Below are 13337 nucleotides of genomic sequence, written 5' to 3' on the forward strand. Positions count from 1 at the left end.
CCAGCTTTTATAGAGGGGGTTAATCAGCTTTAATAGAGGGGGTTAACCAGCTTTTATAGAGAAGCTTAATTTATGTATCCGACTCAGATGCCTGCAGATTGGGGAACAACTGACATATCTTACGTATTATACCCAGTCATTTTGGAGGCTGGTGTGGATCCTTCCTCCTCCCTCTGCTCTCGAGCGAGGCAGGAAGTCCAGGGCCGCCCTTAGAGACGTGAAGAAGTGCAGCCTGGACTGCGGCAGGGCCGGTTGCGCGGCTCCGTATTAGCGGGATTGCCCGCCAGGGGCGCGCGCGGATTGAAATAGCCGGCCGAGCGACCCTCCAAAGGTCAGAGGCGCGGGGGCGGGTGTTATTATTCGTGCGAGCTGGTTCATCTCTGTAATGGGCGGCGGCTCTCGCGCGCAGTCGGCGATTGCCCCATTGCTCCACGTGAGCGCGCTCAGTCGGGACGGGGTGAGGGGGGACAAGGCGCAGTCTTTCATCCCTCCGAGAGACGGGCCTCGTCGCCGCTCCATTCGCCTGCCTACTCTGCTTTATTAATTAAAAACGCGGCGTCACCTCGCACCAGTCTGCCCGCCGGGATCACAGCAGCGCCTGCCGAGCGCAGCACGCAACTCGCTTGACAGTTGTGTAGTGTTTGCTGCAGTCCGCACTTTCATAGGAGGTTAAGCATTATGTATTATAAGTTGGCTTACAATAAAAAAAAGACGATGTTTTTAATAATATATTATGTGTAATATGAAGGAAATCCTATCCTGAATTTCCAAATTTATGTATAAATGCTCAGTCTCACCATCATTTGGCAGTTGACGGAAAGTCCATGTGTTTTAGTGTTGTGTTCAACAACTTAAGCTCGTACTTGTCGTTTATGAAATGTTTTCAAACTTTTAATTAACCGACAATAATAACTTAAATCAATGTAATCGCGGACATTGCCAAAGGTACCTTGGGATCAATAGATTATTTTAAAAATCTACGTGGCTGTATTTTTTTATATAGTTACTGGTGTAATGTTTTTTGTATGTTATCGGCCAAAACAATTTCTAATTGACGTTACTGAGTTGCGAGGTAATTTCAACAGGTTAATTTGACTATATTTATTTTCTTACGCTGCAGTAATATGTGGGAGAAACTTTTCTATCAAGGCTTACATTAAGATATTAAAATAGTAAAAGTAGTAAACCTATTCTTATAATTTCACACAAAGAAGCTACTTGCCGCTAAAGGCCCCGCGTGAAGCTGGCGACGGGCGAAAGCTGATGGCGAGAGTTGGTCAGACGCACGAGCAACCAGCAGTCCAGTGTACACCATAAGGGACGGTGGTTTGTGCTATGTTTTGGTCGATGAACGCAGGCTTAACTGTTGCTGAGCCCGGTGCTGCGATTGCAGTTTTTTTGCAAGCAGCTATATCATGGCGGACTTCCCGTGCGCATAGGTGGTGGTGCTCGTTTATTAACGAGGCTCTCTCTCGCATATGAGGTCTGTGGTTAGAAGGAGCTTCATATAGTGGCTGCCTGTACTCGTTATTTTAACTTCTCAAGAATAACTGCGTAATTTCGTTCAACATCTAAATCTATTATTTCAAAAATACCCAGATAAAAAATGATTTATACCACAATTTAAAATGGTTGGTAACTTAACACAAAATTATATTTGAAAGATTTGTGCAATGGGAGTACATGACTTGGTGTACGTTTTTGGACATACGCCATTGCTAAGCACATGTATGTCTGTAGAAGAAAACTACAAAAAACACAAAAGACATAAACACAAATTAAGCAAAAAATTTCTGTTGTCAACGGGATTTGTTTGTTTACCATATTCCTGTTATGGAATATTATGTGGTGTTTATATCCTGTTGACAACAGCAATTTTTTGCTTAATTTGTGTTTTTGTCTTTTGTGTTTTTTGTAGTTTTCTTCTACAGATATACATGTGCTTAGCAATGGCGTATGTCCAAAAGCTTACATCAAGTGGCAAAATTATGCATATCCCAAAAATATGTTCATGTAATGTCAAAATAAATATTTCAATCATGTGTGTATTTGTTTAGTTTTATTTTATTTTGTAAACATGTGTGTGTGTAGTTTTTGTTGTTAGGATGTAGATGTGTCGTCGATGTTTTGTTTTTTGACGTGTGACTCAGGTTCACAGATCATTTCGTAAGTAATGTGCTTGCTTGTGTGTGGAGACTGTGCTAACAGACTCCCCCCTCTGCGCAGGCAACTACTCGCGCCTCGCTTGCGAGATACAGTTCGTGCGCTCCATGGGCTACTACCTCATCCAGATATACATCCCGTCGGGCCTGATCGTGATCATCTCGTGGGTCAGCTTCTGGCTGAACCGCAACGCGACGCCAGCGCGCGTGTCGCTGGGCGTCACTACGGTGCTGACGATGACAACGCTCATGTCGTCCACCAACGCCGCGCTGCCCAAGATCTCCTACGTCAAGTCCATCGACGTGTACCTGGGCACGTGCTTCGTCATGGTGTTCGCGTCGCTGCTCGGTGCGTTATCCCAGCTTCTTTACTTTCCTCCGGGCTCTCCCTGTGATGCCATGTCACACATCACTACTTGTCGCACTCACAATATGGTGAGCAGTGTGCTATGGATATTCATAATGTAAGGTTCGTTTGGTCATTAAAAATAATAAACTCGTGAAAAAATCATTTTTATTGGAAGTTTTAGTTTACTACATATCTACTTCATTTTATCATATATTTACCATTCGGTTCCAAGCATTTTCGTAACGCTCCACCAGTTTCTTTAGTATCTCTGCATAGAAGTTCGCCGCCTGGGATATAAACCTCCAGGAAGCGCGGCAACTCGCAGTGCAGACTAGTGATGCGGGAAGCCCGCGCACAGGGGCATTACACAGGGGCAGGTGCAGATCGTCTTAAACACAAAAATCTAATAACAACGTGCGTCCTCACACGCCTGACCTCGCTCTCCTTGTCTCCTGGGCCTGCCAGGCGTGTTACTCTCAAGATGCCATCGGCTTGGTTGTCGCGGGGCCTGGGGTGCCCCTGTGTGCGGGCTTCCCGCCTCACTCGTCTGCGCTGCGAGTAGCCGCGCTTCCTGGCGTGTGACTCGCCTGCTCGCTTCGGCGATCCGAGGGACTGGCTGCTGTTGCTGCTAATTGCTGTTTGCTGGGCTGTCTTTGAGGCTGTTGTCGCGGCCGCTTTGTGGGTGACTTCGAATGATCGGTCGTCAAGCTGACAACTAGGAACTCATGACTCCCGCTGTCAACTGGTTTAATTCCCAGTCGGTGAGCTTCTATGGAGAGGGTTTAAAGAAACTGGTGCAGCGCAGCGTCACGAAAAGCGTTTAGAACTGAATTACGATTTTTGACGTGACAACGTCTAATAATCTATGAACGCCGGCTGCACGCACGAAAAAGTGTCCCGTTACGCACATTGTCCCGTTACGCTGTGTCCCATTACGCTCATTGTACGCTTGCGCCGCATATATCTCTCTTCCACTCGATTGGAAATCGATTTGACTTTTTCAAGGCACATTAAACTGGAAACACTCCCATTCGTTTCCTACTTTTCCTATCATCGTCCTATCCTTAACAGAATAACACAGATTGGAAGAAGTTAAATAGCAAACATGTATGAAAGTTATAGTTAAAATAATATCATCGTTAAAGTAATAAATATATTTGAATTAATGAGTGCAAATAAAAGTAAATTCATCAATTAAATTGTAGATTTCATTTCACTCCTTCTTTGTATCCATACAAAATAGTGATAATTCAATAAAAATTATTCAATTTTATTCATAAAAGTATGCAATCATTTCATCAATGTTTTGTTATGACGTTGTCACCTTAAACTATTGTCCGTAAACCGACTTTAAAGACAACCAATTTTTTTTTCATGAGTTTATTATTTGTTTGATGACCAAACAGACAATACTTTATGAATATCTCTCGTAATTGCATTCAATTGTTTAGTCACAATTTTTTTACTTAAAAGTTACGGATGGATTAAAGTCACTTTTATTCTTGAATATTCAGTGTATGCATGATCATTCTTGTTTGCCGTGACCCTTACATTGAAATAAGATGTTGCCTTAACTCGACACCAAGCACACTGTAAAGACCTAGTATCATCTCACCAAGCACTTAGAGGCTGAAGATGCAAAGAGTAAAAAAGACATAAATCATATATTACGAAACAAATAAGCAAATATTATATATAATAATGTATTAAATCACATATATTAAATCTATTAATAAAGTAACCCACTCAAAATGCAACCAAATAAACAATTATAATCATTATTTTCACAAAAAAAACATAAAAATTTAGAAACAAGAGTAAGGAAATCATATTTATCTCGAATTACACCTACCAAAAATAGAACCTACTAATAAAACAACTATGCCTTATAACATTGAACATTTTTCATCAGAAACGGAATTATAAGAAAAAAAGAATAATCCTTAACCAGCAAATAATAAATTAAACTAATAGTTACTATAAGTAACAGTAGACCCAGTAGGAATATAAACAATAAAATAATAATAATCTCTAATATAATAAATATAATAAATGTTTAAAATTACAACCTTAGAATGAAACCCTGATTAAATAAAGGAAACCCACATTAAATTTTCATAAGCAAATTAAAAACCTTAAATGATATTCTCAGCCCTTGTACCATTTATGAGGTCAAACAGGAATTGTTTAGTCTTATTCATCTATTGAGATCACCTTACATGATACTTATTGTATAGTAAAAAAAAATACCGGTCCATAATCGGTCCATAAAAACCATTGTTTTTCCACTATTTAGCAATAGAAAGATTACTACTGAGAGAGCTGCTTGAGGCGTTGCTGAACGATGTGCGGACGTTGCGCAGAATACGCGACGGTCGGCTACATGGCCAAGAGGATCCAGATGCGGAAAAACCGGTTCCTCGCCATCCAGAAGATCGCGGAGCAGAAGAAGGCGGGTCTGGACGCGGCGCACGCCCCGTCTCCCGGGCCGCCCGGGGACAGCGACCACGCGCCCAAGCAGACAGTGAGTGTCGGCGGCCACAACCCCGGCGCGCCTGTCCCCCGCCCCCGCGCAGGGACGTCACTGGACCACTCCCCTAGCGGCGGAACAATACAAAACATTCTTTATTTCAACTTGGCGTTTTTAAAATGGTTAAATGCATATTTTGGTTAAAAGTGTTAATTGCATATAAATGTGTAGGTACCTTTAAAAAGATTAATGGCCACATATAAAATAAAATTAATAAATACGTAACTAACAAAGCCATATAAAATCTATTTGAATATATCACTTGTATAATGAAATATTACTTATTCCCAACGATTTGGCTGAAAGATACACATATAAATAGTCAAATATTTAAAAACTGGTACTATCTAATTGAGCTGTATTGAAAATCAAAAGAGGTCAAATAATTTTAATTTTTTTTTTACCATCTACGTTCAATCAAAAATATGAGAATATGAGGTGTCGTCTAAAAATGTTTTGGTTTGGCTGGTTCGAAAAAAAAGGGGGGGGGGGAGGGAGGCGCCAAGATGAGATCTTGCCCCGGGTGTAAACTAGTCCAGTTACGTCCCTGAAGGTGTTGCAGTGTTTCACTGAGGCAGTACTCTCCCACAAACATTACAATGTTTCACTGAGGTTGTAGTGCATTTCTGTAACAACGCAGGGACATTTATATGTTTCACTGAGACTCTCCCGTAATGTTTCAGAAGCATTTCAATGCTTCATTGAGTCGATATTGCACTTATGTAACATTGCAGAAACATTTATGATAAAGTACTCCATATTATTGCAGAAAAATCATGATATTTCAATGAGGACATAGTGCACAACTGTTACATTGCAGAAACATAATGATGTTTCAGTGATGTGCAAGCGTAAGTCTGTAATGTTGCAGAAACATTCAAAGTTTCATTGAGGTTATGCTAAATTTCGGAAATGTATCTGAATCATTTTGTGCTGTAGGGGAAATTATGCCGGGAGAAGGGGTTGTTTAGACTTTACACATTTTTGCTTTAATTGGTGCCAAAAACTTATTTGCACTGTTTTCAAGAAATGTATTGTTTTATTAGTTATTTTTCCACCAGTAAAAAAATTTAATCAAATGATACTAATTAGTTTTTAAAAACAATATCCGTTATGTTGATCATCCTCTTTCGTTCATGTGACGATTTACTGAGTAAGCTAAACTATAAAAATGCAATACAACACTAGGTTTGTTAAGTCAATCAATCCTTCTCTCCAGCATAGCACCGCTCTCTGAGCACTCCTATCTTAAGCGAACCAGGGCGGGCATACTGCGTATTCAATCAACAAAACAATTTCCACAGCCGTATTTACAACTCTTTAATTCTAACAACATACATATTTAATCTAGTACAGGCTATAATTAACTCACCCACCAGATAAAAAATAAACAACCTTTTTTTGTAGCATACATAACATTAACCTACCTTAGCTCCTGTGGTTCCGATAGATGACTCTTTTAACAAAAAGAACATTTACTTATACTGTCGGGGCTGAAAAAAATTACATCTTAGACACCAATAAATTTAGTCAGTTTTTATTGTTTTATCCATACTTGCCTGTATGTCTGGTCGAAACTACTGAATTTCCGATACTGAAGAATGATCGATACTGCTATATCGTCGGTACTAACAACTCTGAGGTCTACGTTACAGTCCACTAGTTGATTGCAGTTCGTGACAGCTAATTTGAAATAAGTATTTTGATTGGTGAGACTCACTGAGAAATGCGAACATGGAAAATACTACCAACAATACATGTCAGGAACATTAGTTTATGTGCGGGTTGCAGAAGCGTCAGGGGCACATGGACTGCATATCAAACTAACGTAAGTAGTATGAATTGGGAGCTACTGACACTGGATTCTGAGGATGCTTTGTGTCGACCACCATCTTGGGTTTGTGACGTCTAAACCTCGACTTCATGATAACCTTGACACTTAACATCTCAAAATTTACTCAAATTTCCATAAAATTCCTTTAAATGTATATATTTTGAGAAAACATCTCATCTTTTGTCAGCAAATTTACCCTCTTTAACTAAATAATTTGGAGAGGTTATTCCCCTTTAAAGAAGGGTAATTTTTCTTAATGTTGTACAACATGGGGGTAGTAAAACGCATGAAAGTTGTGTGAATACTTGAGGTTTGAAGATACGTACCACACACCTAATCTCGGTGGTTTCATATACTGCTTACGGTATACCCGGACACGTATTTGGTGGGAAGAATATCAAACAAAGGATTAGACTATCTTATGTAAAATGGTGAAGCTTCCCATCTCACTTTAACTCGTGGGTAGCAGATGCGGAAATCAAGAAGCGCTAAAGATGATAATAATTCTGTGCATTTTAGTAGAAAATAATTTACACACTAAATAATGTTTGTACACTGTTTGCATTATTTGTTGTGTCTGGTACTCATAATCGCACATAGGATTGATCCGAGTTCATTGGGATTATTAAGGTTCGATTTCATTTTCACAATAATATACATAATTAAATAAATTATTTATTAATTAATTTAGACCATTAAAAATTTTTTTTTTCATTGGCCATACATCGAACCAAGACCTACAATTTATATTTTTTATTAATTATATTAGAAATACTTTTTAATTTTTAGGATTTTTCCTCCAAATTTCTGAGCGAATTTTTAAAGCTCTCACATAAGGCTGTCAATAAATCCGACAAAATAGCAGCTGATTAGGTGTCTGACTATCCGATGATTGACAATAGAAAGCTCTAGCGAACAAGCGAAGTACGATGACAATCGACACCAGCTCACTCTAGCAAGTGACAATATAATCCAAGATGATGGCCAATATGGCTGTCAAGACGTCACTCTGGTTGGAGTACCATACGTCTCGGTGGTAACGGTAGAGGCCAGTCTGCTGGTGGACACCGTGAAGGAAGAATCTGCCTCCATTTCTTGACAAGAGCCTTTATCGGGAATCGCACCAGGGACTTCAAAGTTAATAAGGTGGCACGTTCTTTTATTGAAATATTTTTAAAAGATTTTAGTTTTATAATTTTTTTGTTGATCATGAGGTCATGACCTCAAATAGTATATTTTGAGTAAATAGGTCTCACTTCAAGGAAATTCAAGGAAAATGGTCCGTACTAATTTTATATAGTTAAAAAGGAGAAATTTGCCCACATAATGGGAAATGTTTCACTCGAAAAATGGAAACATTGAGGAATTTTGAGTAAATTTTGAGGGAAAGCGGGAATTGTTCAAAGTGCATGTCAGCCAATATGGCGTCCGTGACCTCACAAACCCAAGATGGCGGTTAGCACCAGACTATAGGGCTATGAGGCCCCAATATATACTACCAAAACTGTGTCAAAAACCTTACGTCATGAATTTTACTAAATAAAATTAAAATTTTCAAAATCCCTCCCAACACTTTATTAAATTATTTTTTCTTTTAGTTTTCATTAATTTGGATAAGACTAACACGGTTAGAGAAGTTATATAACAATATTATTTAGAGTGGAAAAGGAGCGGATGGATTAATTTATATCGATACCAATTATCACAGAGAAAAGAAAATAATTAAATGACCGAATCAATAGTAACATTCTAGTACAATTGTGCAACCTAGCAACAGACGAAAGTTGAAACTGTTCTCTTCAATGTCACAGTAAGTGTGCTGCGCATACCATAAATCTAGTTCATTTTACATACAATGCCTGCACAGTTACTGCATTTGAACATTGAAATAAATTTAATACTAATCTTGAAAAAGGCTTTAGTAAAACTAGAAGAAAAATATTGTACGAGCTGTGCCACATTGTTGCGAATAGTATTATTCCCATTATTTAGCTCAAAGCCTTAAATATTTTCTTGTTAAAAAGTAACATTGGTTTTATTTACATACCAGAAATTTGTTGTAAAATCACACTGTTTTATGTTTTTCATCTGGTTTCGTACTAAACCTGCACAAACATAACGCTCATATAAAGGAACCAGTGGCCCCGTCTCTTAGCTTCCGGTACGCCCAACAAGTTGCCTAGCCTTCGGATTGTAGGGGCAACGCTATGGAAGACATGCACATCAGGGCCTCCTGTGTCAAAGCTCAATACACACTTTACAGCTTCATTAAGTACCTGCTTTCTTACTTATTTCTTTTACATTCAGGGTGAATTTCTAACGCTCTCAAATCATGACGCTACAATCTACTAGTTTTCGTCACATCCGAAATTTAAAATGTGAGTCATATCTTAGTACTAAGGTTAAGCGTTTGGCACACATATTATTTTGAATCGCAAAAAAATTGGAAGCAAGCATTAAAAAAAGTAAAATAAGGTTGATTTAACTGCTATTGAATATCTTGTTTTTAGGAATTGTTTATGTTCTGTGTAAAGGTATCAATAGCCTAATTATCGTTATTGGCCTACATTAGTCGCAAAGCAACATTTCTGGAACTTATCATTGCTTTACTAAGTGGATTTATCCTTCCCTTCTGTTCCATGTATCTCATTATTTGCTTCTCAATAATAAAGAGAAGTGATTAATGATATCAGAGCCTAATCCTTGTCTGTAATGTAGTTGAATAAAACCAACAAATCAAATGCTCTACGGTAATTGATCTAAATTTACCTCAACACCTGTTGTAAGTTAATGAAACTGAAGCATCAGACTCCAAGTAGGAGCCCTGCTCGTTCTAGCGGGGTGAGGGGGGAGTCACGTGGTTATGTCTGCGCATCACTCGCGTGGGCTCAAGAGGAACATATGACACGTGAGGGTGGGTGTAGGGCTGCTTGCAAGTCGTGGGCCCAGATCCAACTAGCACAGGAGTGACGTTGCAAGCACAGAAAGAGGCGTGAACAACGAATGAGAAAACAAATGTACAAACGAGGACATGTCACGCAGGAACACGTGAACAACGATGGGTGGAACAAAGAAGACAATAATGTCGAACACAGCAGTCTGGGGAAGATACGGAAGCATGTGTTCGCCGCTCCTGCTGTTCGCCCATTTGTGTTTTCGCCATTTAAATTTAGTTTCTTGCTGTGTTTGTGACTTCATTCCTTCCGCGCCAGCCTGCGCGTGAGATCCTCGAGCAGGCTGGTCGTCCGTGAGCGACAGCGCAGCTCCGTGATAACGTGTTTGCATTCCAGTGTTTCATTGTAATGCATTCATCGACTCAATGTCCATCATATGTAGTGACATTTGATTTATACCTTTTAATGTACGCTATGATATCTAGAACACTGTCAACAAGGATACGTATTTCGTAACATCACTACAACTAAAACTATCTTCTTTAAAAATATTATATATAATAAAGTATTTTGATTGATTAGTAGTAAGCTGTGATGAACCAGTATTCCAAGGCTAATGCTATCTTGGTCAAAGCACTCTCCACACATCTCAGTTAGACATAGTCCAACACGTAGACATAAATAATTGTTGTGATGTACTGTGCATTGGTTTTCTTTGTCTGGTCGATTGTCCAATTGCCACCAAGACGGCAATGCCATGATATGTTGCCTTTTTTTCTTGACATGAAACGTAGATAAGTATATTTTTGACTAAAAAGCATACACTTATAAAGCGTGTGGATACTTTTGGCTTAGTTTAATTTTTGTGTTTGTTTCTAATGGACGACTTTCTTTACTGTATTGTGTACGTGTGTTTTTGTTCTTGTACGCACTGTGCTGAAAGACCTCTCTTGGGAGATACCTTGTTGTAGGTCGCGATGCCAGTGTTTTGTTTTAGTGCCGCCAGAGGCGCCACTGGTCCACCGAACAAGCCAGCAAGATGGCCACTTGGGCGCCATTTGGCGGCCTTTTGTTTTTGGCGACTCGAGCGCTGTCCTGTCCATTCAAATGCATTTACTGTTACTTTTGTCGTGAGTCTTGATGCTTTAATGCGAGTGAGGTACCGTTGCTACGCAGACAGGACGCCAGGCCTACATTGGTTTAAGTTGTCATGCTAAGTCTCGGTAACAGAAGAAGCCCGAGGCCCTGAGCAAGCGGTAAGACAACACACCGATGCTTTCTTGCTTGCTAGTGTTTCTTGTCTTGCATGACACTTTTCTGTATACCTTCTTTTCTAGGTAACTTGTGAGTATCTGTGGCAAATATTCATTGTGCACATAAGTGTTTACTTTAGTTTGTAGTTTCACTTAACAGGACAAAGTGTTCATTTGTTTTCGTCACTGTTCTTTGTTCCTTGCACGATTGCTGATTGCATGCTGGTAAGCATGAATTACAAACTTTATGTGTGTAAAACTGTTCCCAAGTTTTGCACATGTGTGTTAATTTGATTATTTTAAAATAAACAATTTTTAATCATTTATTTTACACAGTAATCATTTAAATTTTTTCCATAAAACATAAATATTGTTTTCCATAAAACATTAAATATGCAGTACAAATAGGACTATATACAAGTAGAGTTCTCTGAATTATTTTATTTTTTTTTTTAAGTTTAATATCGTTCTGTTATTGCTGACTTCGAAAAATTGTCTTTAAAAAAATTGGTTGTCTGTAAAGTCGGTTTACGGACGATAGTTTAACGTGACGTCATAACAAAACATTGATGAAATGATTGCATACTTTTATGAATAAAATTGAATTATTTTTATTGAATTATCACTATTTTGTATGGATACAAAGAAGGAGTGAAATGAAATCTACAATTTAATTGATAAATTTTATTTTATTTGCACTCATTAATTCAAACATATTTATTACTTTAACGAAGAGATTATTTTAACTATAACTTTTATACATGTTTACTATTTAACTTCAAGATCGTCGAGAATGTTTTACGCTTTTTCGCAACTACACATGTAACGACGAAGTTTGTTCGTCGTGAAATTAAACGTAGAATTTATTAAAAATGCCCTTGCAGTTAATAAAATAAGTATTAGTAAGTTTAAGAAAAATTTTCGGCTTTAATCTCCAACCCAGACGCTCGTGGTACGCTGGGGCCGAGATTAAAATTCGTCGAGAATATTTTACGTTTTTATGTCTTCCAGTGCTCAAAATGATATGCAATTGTGGCCCCGGGCACGAAATTTTTGTTTATAATTCATTAATAATATCGCCCCTCACGATAAACAAAGAAAAATATGTATTAACGAGTGCCTGGTTGCCGCGGAAGCGGGTAGATTGCGCGATTCGTTCGGTTCACGTCCGTCACCGTAGATGGTAGCACCGTAGGGGAATAATATTATTTCGTTTTTATAATACGATTTTATAACAAATACGCATCCCAAATACACCAAACTTATTTATAATGTGTTACAATATTTTTTTAAAACATTATAAAAAAGATCCCGGGTGTAATTTGAATTATTAGGTGTAACTGTAAAACACAATTGTTCGCACAAAAACGTATTTGAAAATTAAACATTATTTTTAAATAACCGTACCGATTGTGCTGAAAATCGGTGGACGATCGTTAAATTACATAATATTAATAATTCAAACGACGAAAACATGATTGAAAAGTCAAATCGATGGTTGTTTCAATCGAGTGGAAGAGAGATGCGGCGCAAGCGTACAATGAGCGTAACGGGACACATCGTAGTGGGAAAATGTGCGTTACGGGACACTTTTTTTGTGCGTGCAGCTGGCGTTCATCGATTTATTAGACGTTGTCACGTCAAAAATTAATACAAAATGAGAAAACACAAAGTTTGAAAGTTATTACAGCAATGATTACAGTAAGATACACTATACCCGGATACTTCAACATGATCGCATCTGAAAAAGAGCTATTCTGAGAAAATATCACTCACTGAGGTACTTGCTCTCTATCAAACTAAATACTTTCTGTTTACATTACCTGATTTATTTCCTGAGAAGAACAACTTGAAGTACACAATGTTGTCACAACGAAACAAGTGTGTTCATGTGCCATTGCCAGTTCTATTGACATGCTCTGGTAACACCTCACATTGTTTCAGACACTATCAGGCATGCTGAATCCCGACGCGAGTGCATATCCCATGAACATACCGTACGTAACTGCATGCTTGTGAAATCTATCTTAGAGTAGTTTGATGTTGAACATAAGTAGACCATAGATGTATTGAACAGTAGACTGAGCTGTTAGTATGTATATTGGATGATTGACGCTTCGTTGAAATTGTCTTTGCATCTTGTCTTTACATCATTTATAGAATATTCTTCCATCTCTACACACTCACTTTGACCAAGTCTCGATACGCTGTCAAACAGTTGTAATAAAACACCGCTTAGAGAAATAAATAATTTAAAATAACGTTTTCTACTAGCACAAAAGTGTTGATTATTCGAGAAATAACTTTATTTGTGT

The 13337-nt window shown here is 38.3% G+C and overlaps 1 protein-coding gene across 6 annotated transcripts in view; it reads left to right on the forward strand.

Annotated features, from left to right (window-relative positions):
- The window catches only part of LOC134538825 (gamma-aminobutyric acid receptor subunit beta), a 299365-nt gene that overhangs the window by 212927 nt on the left and 73101 nt on the right, over positions 1-13337 (forward strand). For all 6 annotated transcript variants that reach the window (XM_063380386.1, XM_063380343.1, XM_063380352.1 and 3 more), the window contains exons 7-8: positions 2227-2511; positions 4875-5035. In XM_063380386.1, coding sequence (XP_063236456.1) covers positions 2227-2511; positions 4875-5035 — 446 coding nt within the window. The remainder of the gene's footprint in view (positions 1-2226; positions 2512-4874; positions 5036-13337) is intronic.

The sequence above is a fragment of the Bacillus rossius genome, chromosome 1 (genome assembly GCF_032445375.1).
Source record: "Bacillus rossius redtenbacheri isolate Brsri chromosome 1, Brsri_v3, whole genome shotgun sequence".
Classification (NCBI taxonomy): domain Eukaryota; kingdom Metazoa; phylum Arthropoda; class Insecta; order Phasmatodea; family Bacillidae; genus Bacillus; species Bacillus rossius.